Source organism: Pinus tabuliformis, chromosome J, assembly GCF_031772625.1.
Source record: "Pinus tabuliformis cultivar Carrire ecotype Pingquan chromosome J, CPIR1, whole genome shotgun sequence".
Taxonomy (NCBI): Eukaryota; Viridiplantae; Streptophyta; class Pinopsida; order Pinales; family Pinaceae; genus Pinus; species Pinus tabuliformis.
Window position 1 is genome coordinate 763,352,092 of NC_142295.1, and position 20,129 is coordinate 763,372,220.

The following is a 20,129-nucleotide window of genomic DNA, read 5'->3' on the forward strand; positions in this document are numbered from 1 at the left end:
TTCTTGCCGGATTTCGACTGGAAAAACCCGCCAAAAAACTTTCAAAAAATTGCGTTATAAACAACTGCTTTATTTTATTGCCCTGCAACACAATTAGTGGAACCATGATTGCGGAAATTACCATTTTCGGTTCCCGTAGCTTGCAAGGCATGTCGTCATTAGGCTGTCGTAGGCTTTTACCCAAATCATGATCGACCATTCTGTGAACTAATTGCGATCCTAAAGAGTAAAATCAAATTAGGGCTGGAGATTTGTGCCCGAAGAAAATGAGTCTCATAAATAATTTATATATAAATATAAACCTTCCACTGCACGCAATCTCGGCCCCTGCCCCAAGACCGCCTCCATTATCGCTCTGTATTTTACCATTCTTGGCTAGACAGAGGGAATCAGAAACAGGGATACAGTACAGTTCTCCATAAATTTTGTGTAGTATCAGCTTTTCGTTTATGGAGAAGCTACCAGTCCAATTGCATTCTGGAGTTTGCTCTCCAGCAATAACAGCTAGGGTTTGAGTTTCAATAATAGGTGGGGTTTGAGTTTATTCATGGGAATAATAATTTGAAAGTTTAAGAGAGGGGAGTGAGAAGGCTGCATAGATTTTCAGATTTTGGATCTTGTTATTCTGTGAAGATGGCAAAAGAATTATCAGATAGTATGAAATTATTCAAAAAAATTGTTGTAAGCTACTCCTATGTGGCCATCTGGATCTTCCTCAGCTTCACTGTCATTGTATTTAACAAATACATTCTGGACAAGAGTATGTACAATTGGCCATTCCCTATCAGTCTCACCATGATTCACATGGGCTTCTGCTCAGCACTGGCTGTTGCCATTGTAAGGGTCTTCAAGCTGGTTGAACCCATAGAAATGACCAGAGAAACGTATATTTCATCTATAATACCTATAGGAGCTCTGTATTCTTTGAGTCTCTGGTTTTCGAATTCTGCTTATGTTTTCCTCTCAGTATCGTTTATTCAAATGCTGAAAGCTCTTATGCCCGTTGCTGTGTATTCTATTGGAGTTTCCCTAAAGAAAGAAGCTTATAAAGGTGAGACCATGGCCAATATGTTGGCCATATCTGTTGGAGTTGCTATTGCAGCATATGGGGAGGCCAAGATGAATACATGGGGTGTGATTCTCCAGTTGGGTGCAGTTGCATGTGAGGCTACCCGCTTGGTTCTCATTCAAATTCTTCTGACCTCAAAAGGGATTAAGTTGAATCCCATCACATCTTTGTACTATGTTGCTCCTTGTTGCCTGGTTTTCCTCAGCATTCCCTGGGCTTTTGTAGAATACCCATTTCTGATGAACAGGGTCTCTTCCTTTGAATTGGATTACATGACATTTGGCATGAGTTCTGCTTGTGCTTTTGCTCTTAATCTTGCTGTGTTTCTTCTGATAGGAAAGACCTCGGCCTTGACGATGAATGTTGCTGGTGTTGTCAAGGACTGGCTGCTCATTGCATTTTCTTGGTCTATAATAAAGGACGAGGTTACAGTCATAAATTTGATTGGATATGGACTGGCCTTTCTGGCTGTCTGTTACTATAGTCATTTGAAGCTTCAAGCTCTCAAGGCCAAAGACAGCCAGCCGAAGCATCTCAGACCTGCAGCTGAAGCTGATGACGAAGAAGAAGGTTTGATAACGAAGAATGGGAGATTGTCAAACAGAGATTCGGAACTAGTAGAGAAAAATCAAACTCAAGCTTGAGTATCAAGTATTTAGATCATTATATTGTCTTGTTATTCGAGATCTATTTGCAGGGAACAGGCCAGTTATTCACAGTGAAAAAGAGTCTGACAAGATTAGTGTATAATGATGGACAGGATGGTACCAACGTAAATCTCAAGTGGGCATCTGTTCATTGATTTGTCAAGAAGCATGGGTTACAATTTGACTGCTCTAACCCTGTCACTTCTTTTATCTGTCAAGTAAAATGTTCCCTGTTTGTGCCGACTAAGGTGCCATTAGATATATTATCATTTGCCATACAAAATTTCATCGCCGAATGCCATGATCTTGAACCTACGCTCTGATCCATACACCTCGTTTCCTCAATTATTTTGGCTGTCTCATTAGTTATTCCAGAAGGTCAACATGTGTAAGATGAGGATTATAATAATTTACTGTGCAATTTACTTAGTTATGTATGATAATAAAAAAAATATTTATTTGTTAATATAAAATATTAGATGTTTATAGATTTTTTTTTTTGTGAAATTAATTGAATTTATTTAGATGGTCAGAAAGTAAGATTATAATAATTTACTGTGCAATTTACTTAGTTATGTATGATAATAAAAAAAATATTTATTTGTTAATATAAAATATTAGATGTTTATAGATTTTTTTTTTGTGAAATTAATTGAATTTATTTAGATGGTCAGAAAGAATTACTGGAGTATCAGAAAATGATAAGTTTTGATGTAATAGTTGTGAGTTTTATTATGGAAAATGAATAATTTTTAAAAATGAGAATATATATATTTTGTATATAAAATATAAAAATATTTTCATACCAAAATATATCAATTTTTATATTATATTAATTTGCTTTTATATATTTTATTGATGAAAAAATAAATTTTATTTTAAATAAACAATTATTAAGTTTAAAATTTGAAAAAAAAAAATAGAATTAAAAAAATGAAAAAAAAATCATAATTAATATAAAAAGTTTTTCCTAAAATTCATAATTTAGAAAAAGTTTTTTCCATAAAATTCTATAAATCAATCATATATGTGATATAAGCTATCTCTAATACTTCTTATATGAATTATATAGTATAAAAAATTAGTAAAAATTACTATAGAATGAATGAATATGTTTAACTATTATAATTATGGTAATAGTTAATTTATAATTGATAATTATTATATCAATTTGTTTTTTAATAAATGATTTAATTATGTTTAATTATTATAATAATGTTAATAACTAATTTACAGTTAATAACTATAAATTTATTTTTTTAATGATTTTTTTTCACTTTAATGATAGATGGTTTAATCCTACTAATATGAACATGTTTAACTATTATAATTATGTTAGTAACTAATTTAGAATTGATAATTATTTATATAAATTTGTTTAAAATAAAAAATAATTTTTTTGTTTTTTTAAATAAATAATTTAATTATTATATTTACTTTAATAACTAATTTAAATTTAATAATTATGTTTATAAATGATTTAATTTCTTTTATAATTTTTTTAATAAAAAATATTTTAATTACCTTTTAATAAATAATACAGTGTACACCATACCTCTTTATATTAAATTTAACCCTTTTTTTTTGGGTACTTTTACATTTAACCCTAATAAATTTTATTATTCATTATATATTCTCTAACTTCTTTAACAAAAATTAAAATATAATATAAAACTTTTAACTATAATATAAAACTTATATATTACATGGTATATTTTTACGTGGTATACCAGAACCAGAAAAGTGAGTATTCACTTATGATATAAAATATTTTTTTAAAAACAAACGCATATATAAGAATACGATGATTCAATAAGTGATGCATTTTACTTTCACTTATTTCTTAAATATATATGACCATAAATATAGTGATTCAATTAGCACTACATTTTACCTTCTACTCCTCTCTAAAGTATATACGACTACTATTTCGCTTTTCCCTTGGATTTCCATTCAAATTAAACCTGAGTAAGGATTATTAAAGAGTATTTGCACATTACCGTAAACCGAAGGGAGTGATATAATAAGAGACTGGTTCAAAATTTTGTTAAAGACAATAAATCTGAAAATATGTTTAACAAGGGAAGCTGCGATGCAGCAAGTCCCTGCATCAAGTTAAAAATCTAAGTACTCAAATTCTTTTCCAGATAAATGAGCACTCCGTTGCTACCAACTCTTTTAGCTGTTCTACCAACTCTTTTAGCTGTTCAGCACGATCAGCTCCCCATCCAGCGCCCCAGCTTACAAGCTCCCAAGCTCCCCAGCCAGCTCAAGAAAACCAGCCAGCAATCAGCAAACCCCCGGTTAATCTGTATAGTATTTGATAAAAAGCAGTCAGCATAGTCATTCAGGTCAAACCATCATTAAGTAGAACTAATGAAAAATGTTTCAACTCTGTTTGCGAAGATTACTCACAAGCAGTCATGCAGTTACTAAATAGTATCGATCTCTCTCAAATTCTTTTCCAGATAAATGAGCACTCCGTTGCTACCAACTCTTTTAGCTGTTCAGCACGATCGGCTCCCCATCCAGCGCCCCAGCTTACAAGCTCCCAAGCTCCCCTGCCAGCTCAAGAAAACCAGTCATATAGCATCATGCAACAAGTCAATTTGTGTGCTATTAAACCATTGAATTACACCCATTTTATAACTGCAGTGCTGAAGCTAACGCATCTAAGCTTTAATACAGTCATGGGATGCAAGTTTCAGCTCATATTCTCAAAGCAATTACTAACATGAAATACTTAATAAATATCTCCCTCATTTGACTCTAACTCTAACTCTAAGACATTTCTCCATCTCCCACAGGTATAAAGCATCTCTCAATCCATCACAATCAGAGAGTGAGTGCCAAGTGGGTCTTGTCTTTGGCAGTTGGCACAAGAGAAAGTTGTGTCGTCTCTGCTACAAAGTTGACAATGCTCAAGGATGCATCATGCAACACAAGAATCCACATAGGATTGCCAGGCTTAAACAAACTATAACAAGTAGAACAAAGACATGAAATAATAAAAATCTATACAAGTTCTTCAGATTTAATTCATTTAACTGAATTATACTAGCGTTGAGGAAGTAGGGTTTGTAGGAAGAAGCAGCAAATAACTTTAGTTGAAAAGCATGGGAAGCACGGATGTGCTCCTGAAAATAAAGAGATATGGAACACAGACAAACTTCAAAAAAGTCAGAAGAAGACTAGTTTAGGCAGGATTAGAAAGTAGAAATAGAGCTCGGCAACCAGTACAATAAATCTTCCTCCAATCTAGATAAGAAATTGGAAGTAAAGACTCAAGAGCGGCCACAACTTGGACTAATCACTTTAGAAAGAGTCATAATCTTGAAAGCAATTTGGCTCAGAAACTCTATTATAATATTGTGTAGGTTGGAAAGATATAATACTGCATTGGTTGGGGACAACATAAGCAGAACTTTTGGATTTCATAGCAGAAAGGCAAAAGAAATTCTCATAAACCTATGTCTGCAGGTAATAGAGATTGGTGTCCGGCCTAGAAATTCTGTATACAAGCCTGGAAGATAAGATCACCATTATTTTCAGTCAGTGTAGAGTAATTTGTCTGTCTCATTTGCATGGTTCACACAAAAAGCTGGATTTACCTCTCCGGCTCCTAGGAAGAGGAAGGTATGATCAGCCAATGTTCCACCAGTTGCCTTTAATGATGCAACCAACCCTGCCAGAACCACTGCAGCTGTCCCCTGAAATACAAAAGATGCATCATGCAACACAAGAATCCACATAGGATTGCCAGGCTTAAACAAACTATAACAAGTAGAACAAAGACATGAAATAATAAAAATCTATACAAGTTCTTCAGATTTAATTCATTTAACTGAATTGTACTAGCGTTGAGGAAGTAGGGTTTGTAGGAAGAAGCAGCAAATAACTTTAGTTGAAAAGCATGGGAAGCACGGATGTGCTCCTGAAAATAAAGAGATATGGAACACAGACAAACTTCAAAAAAGTCAGAAGAAGACTAGTTTAGGCAGGATTATAAAGTAGAAATGGAGCTCGGCAACCAGTACAATAAATCTTCCTCCAATCTAGATAAGAAATTGGAAGTAAAGACTGGCCACAACTTGGACTAATCACTTTAGAAAGAGTCATAATCTTGAAAGCAATTTGGCTCAGAAACTCTATTATAATATTGTGTAGGTTGGAAAGATATAATACTGCATTGGTTGGGGACAACAAAAGCAGAACTTTTGGATTTCATAGCAGAAAGGCAAAAGAAATTCTCATAAACCTATGTCTGCAGGTAATAGAGATTGGTGTCCGGCCTAGGAATTCTGTATACAAGCTTGGAAGATAAGGTCACCATTATTTTCAATTAGTGTAAAGTAACTTGTCTGTCTCATTTGCATGGTTCACACATAGAGCTGGATTTACCTCTCCAGCTCCTAGGAAGAGGAAGGTATGATCAGCCAATGTTCCACCAGTCACCTTTAATGATGCAACCAACCCTGCTAGAACCACTGCAGCTGTCCCCTGAAATACCAAAGATGCATCCTGATTCTTCATTGAAAACCTGGTTTGTTACATAGGTTGCATTGTAAAATAACCAAAATGATCAGTCATTGTAGGCAAACCTGAATGTCATCATTGAACACGATATGGGTTTTCCGATATTTTGCCAGCAACTCAAAGGCATTGTGATTGGCAAAGTCTTCAAACTGTCATGAGGACGTAAAATGTCATTTAATCAATCAATTGTGCATGTTTTTCTTTATAGAGGTTTGCTTGGTCTATTGCAAATAGAGTGCAAAAACAAACAGGCTTATTAAATTGAAAATCCTAAAATATTTGTTCATTTATAATCTTCTTGCATGGTTTCAATAACTAGCAAGAATTTTCCAGCTCCGAGACATATCTTATCAAAGTCCCAACAAAATGCTAAAGGTAACTACCATACAAAGTAAATATGTTCATGCAAAAATGATATGAAAATCAATTCCTAAAGTATTTGTTCATTTATAATCTTCTTGCATGGTTTCAATAACTATCATGAGCTTTCCAGCTCCCAGGCATATCTTATCAAAGTACCAACAAAATGCTAAGGTAGCTAGCATACAAAGTAAATATGTTCATGCAAAATGATATGAAAATCAATTATCTTGACAAAAGAAACAAGTGTTTAGCAACTAACCTGTAATTGTGAAATTTACCTGACATCCAAGATCCCCAAGTCCCAGAATGCGTTCACCATCAGTGACAACTATAACATTAACACTCCTTTCACTCCAGTTCTTCAAAATTTCTAGGATCTTACCTCTGCAAAAACCATACCCTCGCAAGTTTTAACGCAGTGAAACAAATTTAAAGGATGAACCTAACAAAAAAGAATTGGAGTTTATAACCTTTCATTCCGCTCCTGCCAAGAGAAATTGTGTAACCCAGTAAACTATACTGTCAAACATATTTTATGCAATTTCCTTCCAGTAGTATCAACCAGCTAAGAAGCTGGTAATAATAAATATATATGCTACTGCAGTAGACAGATAGTTTTCATATTAACATAGATAATAACCACATGCCAAAGATGGCCCACAAGGGACTGACACCAAAACTATTGATGATATTGGAGGGAGAACAGAAAAATGCTCAAACCATTTAAAGGAGAAATAGAAAAATGCTCAGACCATACTCGGGTTTCGATAAAAGTTTGGATATTTCAATAGAAATACCTCGAGGTCCATCAGTGCCATGTATTTCTGCAATGAAGTTTGATATTGGGGAATGTTATTCAGAAGCCTTTTTTCCTGTAGAAATGTAACAATAGGTTTAGCAACCAATAGATAAATCTCACATACGAGATAGTCACAAAAGAAAAAGGAAAAGAAAAGAGTGTTCTTTCACTTCCTGTACTTTGCAAAGAGATAAAACATCTAAATCACAGTAAAGGGAACCATAAAAACTAAAGAGCATTCATTGCAAATATCCAAATCTATGCAAATCGGAGAGGAAATTACTTGAAGTTCTTGTGACAGACAAGCAGGCGGTAGAAGGCCCCTAAGGTAGTGAGTGTCTCTCTCCTTCTCAGTCAATGCTAATCCTTTGTTAAAGTGGGGATCTCGCAATAAGGTGCACCCACTGTTCCAAGAACCAAAAAACAATCAAGTCAGGGTGGTCGTCGTTTCAAGGATTATTTATACGACATTAAGATCATCAAATTCAACGGCAGAGAAACAAACCCAAAAGTGTCCCAACAATCAGGAACAATCTTCAACTGTTGAAACAAAAAGAAAAAACTCTTCATTTGATGATTAACTGTGTTCTGTTGAACCAAAAAGAAAAAAACTCTTCATTTGATCATAAACTGTGTTCAATGAGTCAAATTTTCTAAGCAATTAGATGCGGGAAATATAGTTTTATTATCATTCTGGATCACTTTTTAACTGCTGAACCAAAAAGAAAAAATCTTCATTTGATCATTGACAACAATCAATGAGCCAATATTTCTAAACAATAAGATGGGGGAAATAATCAAGTTTTAGGAACGCCCCTGCAATTGGCAAGATGCTTCCTCCCAACTTAATTGTGAGCATCCACCACCTATCAAAAGGATGAGATGTCACATTAAATGGCTAATGCCATGCCTAGCCCGACTTAGCTGCCATGACAACCTCCTATTTCACAAAATAAGCATACTACACTCCTGTGCAAATTGAACCCTGGTGGGGGTTTAGGGAATATCACCAACCACTCAAGACCCCAAAAGATTTTTAGGTTTATTCTGATTAAATAGAAGTGTATGATTCCAAGCATAAGCAGCATTATTGTTCAAGACATTGATAGGCTGGAGGCTTCAGACCCGCTTTGAAAAATATACCTAATCATTGAATGCTATGCTAGTGCGCCAAATCTGTATAGTATTTGATAAAAAGCAGTCAGCATAGTCATTCAGATCAAACCATCATTAAATAGAACTAAAAAAAATTGTTTCAAGTCGGACCTGCTATTATTGAAGAATCAGTTCATGAGCAGAGTATCGTAATCACTACTAGTTAGCTTGTCATAACATAGGTAAATAGAGTGCATTCAATAGTCTTATCACATAGTCTGAAGCCCTATATGACGAGTAAGATAAGCCCCAATAGGGTCCCGAATTGCATATGAATCAATCTGTAACCACTGGTTTATACAGATATCGTAATATCCATAATAGCTTACACAGAGCTTTGTGATTACTAGTTACTCATATTAGAAACGGCTGAGAATATTGGAACATTGAAATATTGAACACTTTCTATAGGTTGTATGTTTCTCTCAGTTTTAGAGCTAGAACTAGAATGCTATGATGTCAAACACTTTGTGAGTAATTGTTATGAATAATATTGTTGTCTGAATCATGTGAAATTTTATGCAACTTTAATTGTCTGCAGGCTTAATGAAATGCCATTGTGATGGGGATAGCCATTGGAGGCATTTTAATCCATGTAACTTTATTTATTTAACATGTATGTGTTGTTGATGACAGGATTATTACTTTCAGGCTATTACGTAGACCTCCATTTCACATCTAGAGTTTTCAGGTCTCCAAAAACTGTGTAGTCAAGGCCACGGCAATTGTGACAATACAGATTAGATGGCTTGGACTGAGTGGTTAAGGTATAGCAGGTGGAAACTATGATATGTGTAATCAGGAGAGTAGCACTGGTTACATATCACTATTTATTACCTATGTCGTTTGAGCTACAACCTGTACATCATATTGCTTCTATTCCCCTTGGTCAACCAGCAATCGGTATTAGGTAGTGATCAAACTTGAGTTCGTTGTATACCTTTACAAGCTTTGGTGTGAAGGCTTCGCAAGGTGGGCACCAATGGGCAGAGAAATACAAAGCAATTGTCTTCTCCACAAGCTCAGCTATCGGGACCCGTTTCAAGAATCAAAACATGAAAAAATGATTAGCATCACCCACAAGAGCACCGAGTTTTTACTAGAGTCCATGTCTACTTGTGGTTTAATAGTTAATAACAAGAATCCACCGTGAAAACAACCCAAATTCATACCCTGAGAGATGTAGAATACAAACACACAGTTTTCCCCACAAGCTCTGCTACTGGAACCTACTGGAAAACACCAAATTGACAATAAGGCCATCATGAAATAAAATCTGTGCATCTATTTTTCCTAAACCCTTACAGGAGCCAATGAAACTCAATCGCCCAATTCAATACATGTATTCAATAGACTTAATGAATACATAATTTATTTCTAGATTTTCAAGTTCAATAGCCCAATTCAATACATGCTTTCATGAATCATACCTACATTCTCATAAAGAACCCAAATCCAGACTTGCTGGCAGAGAAAAACACAAGCCAAAAAGGGAAAACACCCACCTTTCTTCCTCCATGGGCAAGGACAAAATCTCGTTCATCAGACACCAGAAGAGACTCTACAGTCTGTGCAGCCCTTAAGGATTCCTCTTTCGCCCTCAGCTCATCAAATCTCTCTGCGGTGAATGGATATCCCTCAACCCCATATTCTTCAATGATCTCCACACCTTCAGTCGTTATAACTCTGCCCTCTCTGTCCAGAAAAACAAGGCACGGAATGCCATCAACCTGGAAGGCCTCATTAAGCTTCTTCCTTGTATTACCATCTGAGAATGGCAGGGCAAGCCATGGCATGGTGTGGTGGTATTCCTCGAATGACTTCTCATCAAAATCCGCAGAAACGAAGAGAATCTCGAAGTCCCCCTTCTCCAATAACTTTTTATAGATTTCAGACAAAACGGGGGTGAAAGCCTTGCATGGAGGACACCAATGGGCAGAAAAGTACAGACCCACTTGTTTCCCTTCCAGTTCTCCAACTTTCACCTGTAGATTACATTGGATTCAATACAAAAATGCAATGTTGCAGCAAAATAAATGATAACAGAGACTATAAGTATAGCAATCGTACCTTGTCTCCATTATTTCTGATCAGGAAATCACGTTCCCCGGCTCAGCTATCGGGACCCGTTTCAAGAATCAAAACATGAAAAAATGATTAGCATCACCCACAAGAGTACCGAGTTTTTACTAGAGTCCATGTCTACTTGTGGTTTAATAGTTAATAACAAGAATCCACCGTGAAAACAACCCAAATTCATACCCTGAGAGATGTAGAATACAAACACACAGTTTTCCCCACAAGCTCTGCTACTGGAACCTACTGGAAAGCACCAAATTGACAATAAGGCCATCATGAAATAAAATCTGTGCATCTATTTTTCCTAAACCCTTACAGGAGCCAATGAAACTCAATCGCCCAATTCAATACATGTATTCAATAGACTTAATGAATACATAATTTATTTCTAGATTTTCAAGTTCAATAGCCCAATTCAATACATGCTTTCATGAATCATACCTACATTCTCATAAAGAACCCAAATCCAGACTTGCTTACAGAGAAAAACACAAGCCAAAAAGGGAAAACACCCACCTTTCTTCCTCCATGGGCAAGGACAAAATCTCGTTCATCAGACACCAGAAGAGACTCTACAGTCTGTGCAGCCCTTAAGGCTTCCTCTTTCGCCCTCAGCTCATCAAATCTCTCTGCGGTGAATGGATATCCCTCAACCCCATATTCTTCAATGATCTCCACACCTTCAGTCGTTATAACTCTGCCCTCTCTGTCCAGAAAAACAAGGCACGGAATGCCATCAACCTGGAAGGCCTCATTAAGCTTCTTCCTTGTATTACCATCTGAGAATGGCAAGGCAAGCCATGGCATCGTGTGGTGGTATTCCTCGAATGACTTCTCATCAAAATCCGCAGAAACGAAGAGAATCTCGAAGTCCCCCTTCTCCAATAACTTTTTATAGATTTCAGACAAAACGGGGGTGAAAGCCTTGCATGGAGGACACCAATGGGCAGAAAAGTACAGACCCACTTGTTTCCCTTCCAGTTCTCCAACTTTCACCTGTAGATTACATTGGATTCAATACAAAAATGCAATGTTGCAGCAAAATAAATGATAACAGAGACTATAAGTATAGCAATCGTACCTTGTCTCCATTATTTCTGATCAGGAAATCACGTTCCCCGTTGCAAAGCAAAGAGCTCAAACTGTCATTGGTTGTTTCCTTTTGCACAGCCATAGCAAGCTAACACAATCTCTCTCTCGGTTCCGAGCCAACTTTCTTCCACTGCAACTGCAATATCTGAGGGCTAAGAAAGAGAATTTATAGACACAAGAGAACAGACAAGTGAAGATTAGTTTAAACAAATGAGACAGAGACCAGGTAGTTGTACACGAGTAAAAGAAGTATAACCTGAAATGACCAAAGAGGGTATATTAGTGATGTAATTTAACATTAAAAGGAAACGAAGCTCTTGGAAAACTAAAAATTATAACACGTCCATGTGGGCCCGATCCGTGGGATAGCAGGGTCACATGGCTCACCTCCTTCTCCGTGGGATAGCATGGAGGGACTAAACCATGCCACTTAACATTGTATCATGGTCATATGTCAATACACGAGGCAGATGGATAATCCAACTGTTCACTGCACATGCATCAGTTTCAATTTCATGGCCTTCTAGATTTGTCTGGTCCAGCTGCCAACACTCCCAAATGAGCAGAACACATTAAGCCCTGTTTTTTTCATCTTTTCGCAGAATAGTGGTTGTTTACATACACCTAAACTCCAACAATCCAGCGAGTAGAAAGATGGATCGTAATGGGCATACTGTGTCACGGCCCCAACCCTACGGTAACTTTTTTTCCGTGCCCGGCAAGGTGCGGCACCACCGTGTACGTTTTTTTCGTTAATACTTGTACATATGGACTACGCCGTAACCGAGATAACCATGCTTTAACTGTTATCTTATAACCATGTGAGAGCATTAATCTTCATAATTCATCATAAACCATTCTTTAACAATTCATATGCAATTAAACCGAACAACAATTGCAAACAACCGTGTAGAATGGGAGGGGCAACTCCCGAACGAGTCCGCCCAATAATCAATATATTATGAACCTTCAATAATACATCAATACACAAGTGTGCCGGGAAAAGTCCTCGGCCAACACTTAGAAATATTACAATCAAGGCAATCTGCCTTTTACATACACAATTTATGCACCTTTGTTCGTGAACGGGCACCCACCCGGGTCACCAAGACGTTCACACAATTCTGCACCAAGACCGTGTACAAATCTGCTCTTCGTTATTCACTCGTTCACAGCACTTATGCCAATCTTCAACCGAGACCGAAATGCGCACTCCTTGAGTTAAATGCGCATGAGAAATGCGCATTAACTCTACCCTTTGCTGCGCACTTATTCCTCTTATGCGAAGATCTTAGAGCGAATCTTCGATGGCCTAAATGAAGTCTCATCATGTGTTATTTATATGCCTCCAACGTAGGATTATGAAAGGGTGTCTAGCCTTAAGGCCGACCCCTTTATCTCACCATACATGCCCACGAATGCATACTTAACACGTCGGCTTCACTTTATCCATTCACCATCGATATACATGCTCTCTCCATATGTTTCATGGCCGACCACGCCATTTTACATATAAGCCCATACATGTATATATTATATTATATTTTAATTATTTCTATATGTGTGTACAAGCCTCCATATTATTTTACATACGCCCATAACATATGTAAATACACGTCGGCCCACTCCATAAAGCATCGCATATGAATATAGGTTCAACGCTTAGTTTATTCAAGCGTTTTCCCTTCGTCGCATATGCCTTTGTCGCATAGTTTTGTCGCACGTATGTCGCACCATAACCGGCTCACCGCAGAACCGCGTCCTCATAACGTCGCATTACTGTTCGGTCGTCCGCTGGTTATGAACCCCGTCCACACGCGCCCGCCTATGCTGTAACACACCCGCCTATCGAACCATGCCCGCGTCCATACAACCGTGCTGTCCACCGTGTTGTTCATCGCTCGGGTTGTTCGTCTGTCGGGTGTGGGTCGCCCATGGGTCGCCCGCTGCGCGGGTCGCCCATGGGTCGCCCATCCAAGTGTCGGAGGTTCGCCCATCCGCTCGTCGCACTGCCCGTCGTCGTGCCAAGGAGCGCCCGTCGTCGTGCACGGGGCGCCCGCCCATCGTGCATGCCTGCCCGAGACTCAAGGGCCTTACATACTGGGTCCAATGGATCACGTCGTATTAAGATACAGAAGAACAATACCACAATTGAGTCCTCAGTGGCCACAGAGCACGTAGACATTCGCGAGCTCTCAATAGCTGAAACAGAATTTCTAGGGTTATCAGAGGGCGACTCTGACTGAAGAATTGCGTGGGATAGATGCTCCAATTCCTGCTCGCGCTCCTGAAGATCTTCACAAGGAATCTCATCGACGGGAGCCAAAGCATAATACATTGTCAATGTCGTATTGTTGTCGCTGGAATATTGCCCTCGGCTCTCTTCAAGTCCAAACAGAGAATTCATTGGCGAGATGTTCGTGATTGATATCCAGATTATACATTCGCGAGCTCTCAATAGCTGAAACAGAATTTCTAGGGTTATCAGAGGGCGACTCTGACTGAAGAATTGCGTGGGATAGATGCTCCAATTCCTGCTCGCGCTCCTGAAGATATTCACAAGGAATCTCATCGACCGGAGCCAAAGCATAATACATCGTCAATGCCGTATTGTTGTCGCTGGAATATTGCCCTCGGCTCTCTTCAAGTCCAAACAGAGAATTCATTTTGTGAGAAATTGCACTGAATATCTTTTTGTTCTTGATGAGGCCAAGAACAGCAACCTTGGTCTTCAATGCGTGGGCTGCTTTACCCTTGACAGTATTTGATTTGGATTTCAGCACTGTGCTCAGGACCGACCTCACTTCCCTCACCACCCATGGCAAGTTGTTTAGTCTCTTCTGAGCCCGCTGTTTCAGAAAATCTGGACATTTCTATACAGGCTGTGGAGCCCCAACCTGTGCTTAGCTTGTTCTGGTTCTATATTAGCCCTGCCTAAAATACATTTTGAACCAGCAACAGCGAAAGTCACGCAGCCAACAAAAGAACTAGGAGGTGCTCAGGTATGTATCGATCTTACCCATGTTCGTTAGCTTGACTTGTTCTGAATTTCGTTAGCTTAGCTTGCTCTGCTCTGGTTCTGTAAGCTTAGCTTGTTCTGGTTCTATATTAGCCCTGCCTGAAATACATTTTGAACTAGCAACAGCGAAGCCAAGCAGCCAACAAAAGAACTAGCAGATGCCAATGAAGGAGCTGGAGCTTGGAAATACATTTTGAACCAGCAACAGCGAAAGCCAAGCAGCCAACAAAAGAACTAGCAGATGCCAATGAAGGAGCTGGCTCTGGCTCCCCGTGCAGAGCCATTCACGCAGATGGCAGCATAGGCTACAGATGAAGCAGTAGAAGCAGCAACACTCACATGCAGTAGATTTGTGGTGAAATCGCCATGTGGGTAGCCAGGTGTAGCATATATGTTCATATATACCAGCATATTCCTGAGAGATGAGCATGCAAACAAACCTGCAAACAAATGTTAGCGAACTAATGCTAACATACCTGTAACATTAATATGAATACATCGACCGCCACAAATAATAAACACGGTAAAGGTAGGGTTAACCCTAAGGTCCAGCCTCTTCCGCCTCGGGAAGAGGCCAAATAAGAAGGCAAACACGGTCACTCTCAGAAACTTTGGTTATCCTGACAATGGTAAACACAGCGGCATTCGAAAACTTTGGTCACCCTGCCATAATCCGCTCAAATTCGCCCTGAATTAATGCTATAGCATCGCAGATCGATTACTATAGTCCCTGGCCATTGCCAGATGGCAGGGACTAATAAGACACTGGTTCAAACCCGAAGGGAGTGATATAATAAGACACTGGTTCAAAATTTTGTTAAAGACAATAAATCCGAAAATATGTTTAATAAGATACTGGTTCAAAATTTTGTTAAAGACAATAAGGAGTGATATAATAAGACACTGGTTCAAAATTTTGTTAAAGACAATAAATCTGAAAATATGTTTAATAAGATACTGGTTCAAACCCGCAGGGAGTTGTTGAGATTTTTTCTGTTTTAGACAAAATAGGCAAAATCCCAGTGTGTGACAACAATAGATATCTGTTGCTGGATTAGCTCCACGTTGTTGGGAGCAAATTAATGCATCCTAAATTTGATGTGAGAGGCAGTTAGATTCTCTCTGCTATAAAATAGGTGGTCATACGGATAGCTGGGTGAGAGAATGTGAGAGTTTATGTAATCTCCTGTTTGAATAATAAAATATTGTCGATACCTTAGTTGTGTGGATGTAGCCCAGATTGGTTGGGTGAACCACGTTAAAAAGCTGTGTTCCTGTGCATGATTTTTAATTGCTGTGTATATGTTTCTATGATTGTTGTGCATCTGATCTCCAACAAGTGGTATCAGAGCATGTTGGAGGCGTGGTGCTGAGTGTGCTGTGCTGCGTGGATCAACTGATTGCTGGAGGCCGAAGAACCGAGGCAAGTTGGACTTGCGTACTAGAGGTGGAACACAACGGTGCTGGTGGTGAATCGGCAGTCAATCACCCTGCGTGGAGGTAAATCTATCATCTGGTGCGTATTGTTTGGTTTTTTGCTGGGCGTATTTTTTCAATCTGCGTGGAGTCTTTTGCATCATACGTGGAGCGCTGAATATGCTGCGTGTTAATGCTGAGTGGATGTTAATGATGTGGATCATTGCTGCTTTGTGAACGGTGTTTCAATGTTTGCATACGTGGAAATGGATGTATGTTAAAAAAACGACGTTGATTCATATCTAAAACGGTGTTGATATATTATCAAAACAGCGTGGGTATGTTTTGTTTTTTAAAACAGCGTGAATATATATTCAAACAGTGATATAAAACACGGTGATATAAATAGCGTGGATGTGTATTGAAAAAACAGCGTGGATGTATATTTTTTGAAACCGGCGCGGATATACATTTAAAAAACGGATATATGTGCGTATTCCATTCTCTGGTGTACAACGTGGTGCGGTCAATCGACAGGACTATTATTTTTATTTTTTGTTTTGGGATTGGCGCGGGTAATTCAAATGCAGTCGCGCCAACAAACAGAATTAGCGCAGAAATGTATTATTTAAGTGCGCCAATGCGCCAATTCTCGGGTGAGCGCGAATTTTAAAGGTATAAACGCGCCAATTTGTCATGCCTTAACTTGGTGGGAAATTTAAACAAAGACATTTAGGCCAGAGAGTGATCCCCTAGTAACTAAGTGCAAGGAATTTAAAACCACCATAAATTCCCAACTCTATCTTATCAGGTATGTAGAGGACCAATGGATATGATGGCACTAGTTCAATTAAAGGTATGGGTAGGGTATACATGAGTATGGTATTGAGTTTAGCAAGATGACCAACATGTTGGGTGTGTCTCCTAAGAGCCAAGATGTACTCGTTAAGTATCTAGGGGTTATATATAGCCATATTTGAAAGTAGGTGATTTTTTCAAGCCAAGAACAATGGATGAGGCTTATGTATGTGCACCATATGCTAAAAGAAATGGAAATTAAGTGGTTTGAAACAAAAAGAGCACCAAGAAGCTTCCAAGGAATGGAAGAAGAAGTGGAAAGGGGAAAAGCATAAGAAGACAATAACCATTGTATATTAGTTCAAGGATCCTAGTAGTCATTTTAATCACTAGAACATTAATAGCCACATAAATAAGTGTTGGAAATTGAATCAATAGTTGGACTTGAAGCATGAGAAGAATAATGGGAACAAAAATAATACTATCACCATAGATTCAAGAAATAAAGTGGAAAGTAGCTCTAACATGGACAAGAAGATTGTCTATACCTTAGTGTAGAAGGACATGAATTTGAGTTAAAGTAGCTCTAACATGGACAGGAAGATTGTCTATACCTTAGTGTAGAAGGAGATGAATTTGTATAGCTATCACACAACAGCTTCATGCAGGTCTTGAATAATACAATCGAACCATGTATACTTAATAGTTAAATTTAAACCACTATAAATCATTATTACCATATACAACCAAACCAAATAAGCCTAGGCATATTCTAATCTGTGTTTAGCTGCCATATTTCCATTGTGGTTTCCATATCTTTCCATTCGTAGTTAAGAACACCTGCGCCAACTAATAAAATCGACAGGAATTAGTCTCTTGCATTAATTGATGGAATTGTTGGAAATTGTAATTACTGGAGAATCTAAGTTTAAGTTAATTAAGTCAGTTGTAAGTTAGTTTGAGTTTAGTATTATATTTGGAGAATCTAAGTTTAAGTTAATTAAGTCCGTTGTAACTTAGTTTGAGTTTAGTATTATATGTGGTAAAATCAAAGAGTGTTAGTTTGAGTTCAGTATTCTATTTGGTAAAGTCAAATAGTATATATTTATATATTAAAAATTATTTTGAGTGGATAACTAATTGGAAAAAAAATACCATATACTCCATAATAAAAGGTTCAATGTAATCAAGTTTTATGTAATCAATATTAACAGCAACAACTAAATACACTAAATATTTTTTTTTCAAAGTTCAAATTTTGATTTAAGAGTAGATATCGCTACATATATTACATTGCAGTACAGCTATGCGTCTTAAACCTGCAATTGCTTTGCAGTATAAATTGAATAATAAGAGTTAGCAATCAGTCAAACACTGAACATAATGCGCTGGCAAGGCTTTGAATGATGGATACGAATCTAAGCTTTCGAGACGCTGCCTTTATTATAATAAGTTAATCTGATGTCTATGATAGATCAATACATCATCTGTATTGCCGTCCAAATTTATTAACAGGTATCCACGAGACATTAATTACACTGTAGCTATTTTCTGATAGGTTGAAAATCTAAATTTGTATTATATTTAAAAAGGTTTTGTTAAAGTTATAAATTTGTATTTCCAACCTTGCTATCACACAACAACTTCATGCAGGTCTCTAAGAAGGTTGTAAGCATAGAAGAATCTATTTCTTCAACGGGCTTATCCTGGCTTCATGAGATAGAGGCCTCAATGAAGCTTTTCTTTGCTTCCATAAAAGTTTCGCGCGCACGCTCCAGATCAAATTCAACCTCCTTCTATGGAGATTTTCAGACCCACGTACTCTCTTCAGGTTGTTTCCCTTTATCTTCACCCATTGCAGCTTTGCTTCGTAGTACTATATTCACATTCGGGTCCTCTTCGCGAGGTTCAACCCTCATCATCTATAGGTTCCAAGTCGGTTGCGGAGGCTGCGCCCCCTTCTCACATATCCTTGCTACCAATATAGGACAATCTTCAATCTTGTGATCGAACTGAGTACAATATCAGCATGACAAACGCGTCGGGTTAGTGCATTCTCATGCATAGTGTCTTGGCCTCCAAAATTATTGTTGAGCCTCCATTTTGTCCAAATTTTCATGATTTACCTAAATAATTTTATGCCGGTACTAAGTGTCTATAATCATTATTATTTGTTTTACGCATTATTAAGTTATCGTTTAGAGGCATTTAGAGATGACAATTTTTGATCTATGAACTATTCTTGTTTTGTTAATTTAATGTAAAAATGTCATTAATGTCAGGCTCTTTTGTGGCCAGTGCTAACATTACTGTAGTAGCAGTTCCTATACCAGTTGTGCCTGCACCAGCTTTGCCTGCACCAACATACCTGCACTAATTTGGGGCTTTCATACATTGATATATTTCTAGGCAAATATGAAAGAGGTTTTTGTTCAAAATCGTGTTTTAACACTTCCACATAAGCTAAGATACACCTAGGTCATACGGATTTATGTTTAGGCAATAATTAATGCCTCAAACCCAAATTTGTAATAATTTCCAGAATGCCAACTTCTGCCTCATTTTCTGTACAGGTGAAGGCGAATAGAGAAATTATGGAACATGGGTTTTGGTCCCAGTATAGAAAATTGACAAAGCCTCAAAACAATTTATCAAATTCGTAATGGTATAAAAGTTACATAATGGTCTTTGAGGCCATTTTCTAAAAATAGACTATTTTTCTAGAATTTTAGCATCTCAAATTTCAAACAGTCATTTTCAGGCACGATTTCCAAGGAAATGGATCTAAAACAGAAAAATATGAGAGAGGTTATTGTTGAAAATATAACAAGCTAGACTACCTCCAAACTGTTTTCCAAAATTTGTAATGGTTAAGGAGATACGCAGACTTCTTTGGAGGTATTTTGTTAAAAAAACTGATTTTTCCAGAATTGTAGAAAACGGCCAGATTTGGGAAATTCATGCCATATCTTCATTCCTTCAATGGGTAAATGGTTATAATAATATTCTATTGATGAATATCAGTTGATATTCAATCCCCATGTTATTTGCTAAGGAATAGAGCCAAAATTTTGATGAAAGAACATTATAAAAGGAAGGAGTCACATAGGTGTGAAGGCTAGTTTTTGTATATGGCAGATTGTATTATGTAAATCA

General features: G+C 37.5%; 2 protein-coding genes and 1 pseudogene across 5 annotated transcripts; 1 reads left to right on the forward strand and 2 right to left on the reverse strand.

Moving 5' to 3' along the window:
* Positions 1 to 339: 339 nt before the first annotated feature.
* Positions 340 to 2,084, forward strand: LOC149228957 (putative sugar phosphate/phosphate translocator At2g25520 pseudogene; annotated as a pseudogene).
* A 1,601-nt stretch (positions 2,085 to 3,685) lies between these two features.
* On the reverse strand, positions 3,686 to 10,213 carry LOC149228958 (NADP-dependent malic enzyme-like). Of its 2 annotated transcripts, none has more exons than XM_089378434.1 (8): positions 10,075 to 10,213; positions 7,698 to 7,818; positions 7,413 to 7,487; positions 6,318 to 6,401; positions 6,172 to 6,216; positions 5,328 to 5,381; positions 4,132 to 4,277; positions 3,686 to 4,025 (listed from the first exon to the last, which is right to left on the reverse strand). In XM_089378434.1, exons 1-7 carry the CDS (start codon positions 10,110 to 10,112, stop codon positions 4,224 to 4,226), a joined length of 471 nt encoding a protein of 156 aa, XP_089234560.1. In that variant the 5' UTR covers positions 10,113 to 10,213; the 3' UTR covers positions 3,686 to 4,025; positions 4,132 to 4,223. The 2 variants fall into 2 exon arrangements, with proteins under 2 accessions (XP_089234560.1, XP_089234559.1); XM_089378433.1 differs by having other exon boundaries at positions 3,688 to 4,025; positions 5,328 to 5,426; positions 6,118 to 6,216.
* Positions 10,214 to 10,325: 112 nt separating this feature from the next.
* LOC149228959 (putative nucleoredoxin 1) lies at positions 10,326 to 11,877 on the reverse strand. 3 transcript variants are annotated; one of them, XM_089378431.1, is made up of 5 exons: positions 11,730 to 11,877; positions 11,165 to 11,644; positions 10,832 to 10,888; positions 10,640 to 10,685; positions 10,326 to 10,554 (listed from the first exon to the last, which is right to left on the reverse strand). In XM_089378431.1, exons 1-4 carry the CDS (start codon positions 11,820 to 11,822, stop codon positions 10,668 to 10,670), a joined length of 648 nt encoding a protein of 215 aa, XP_089234557.1. In that variant the 5' UTR covers positions 11,823 to 11,877; the 3' UTR covers positions 10,326 to 10,554; positions 10,640 to 10,667. The 3 variants fall into 3 exon arrangements, 1 of the variants encoding a protein (XP_089234557.1); XR_016247911.1 differs by having other exon boundaries at positions 10,368 to 10,554; positions 10,640 to 10,891; XR_016247912.1 differs by lacking the exon at positions 10,326 to 10,554 and having other exon boundaries at positions 10,832 to 10,891.
* Between the last annotated feature and the right edge of the window lie 8,252 nt (positions 11,878 to 20,129).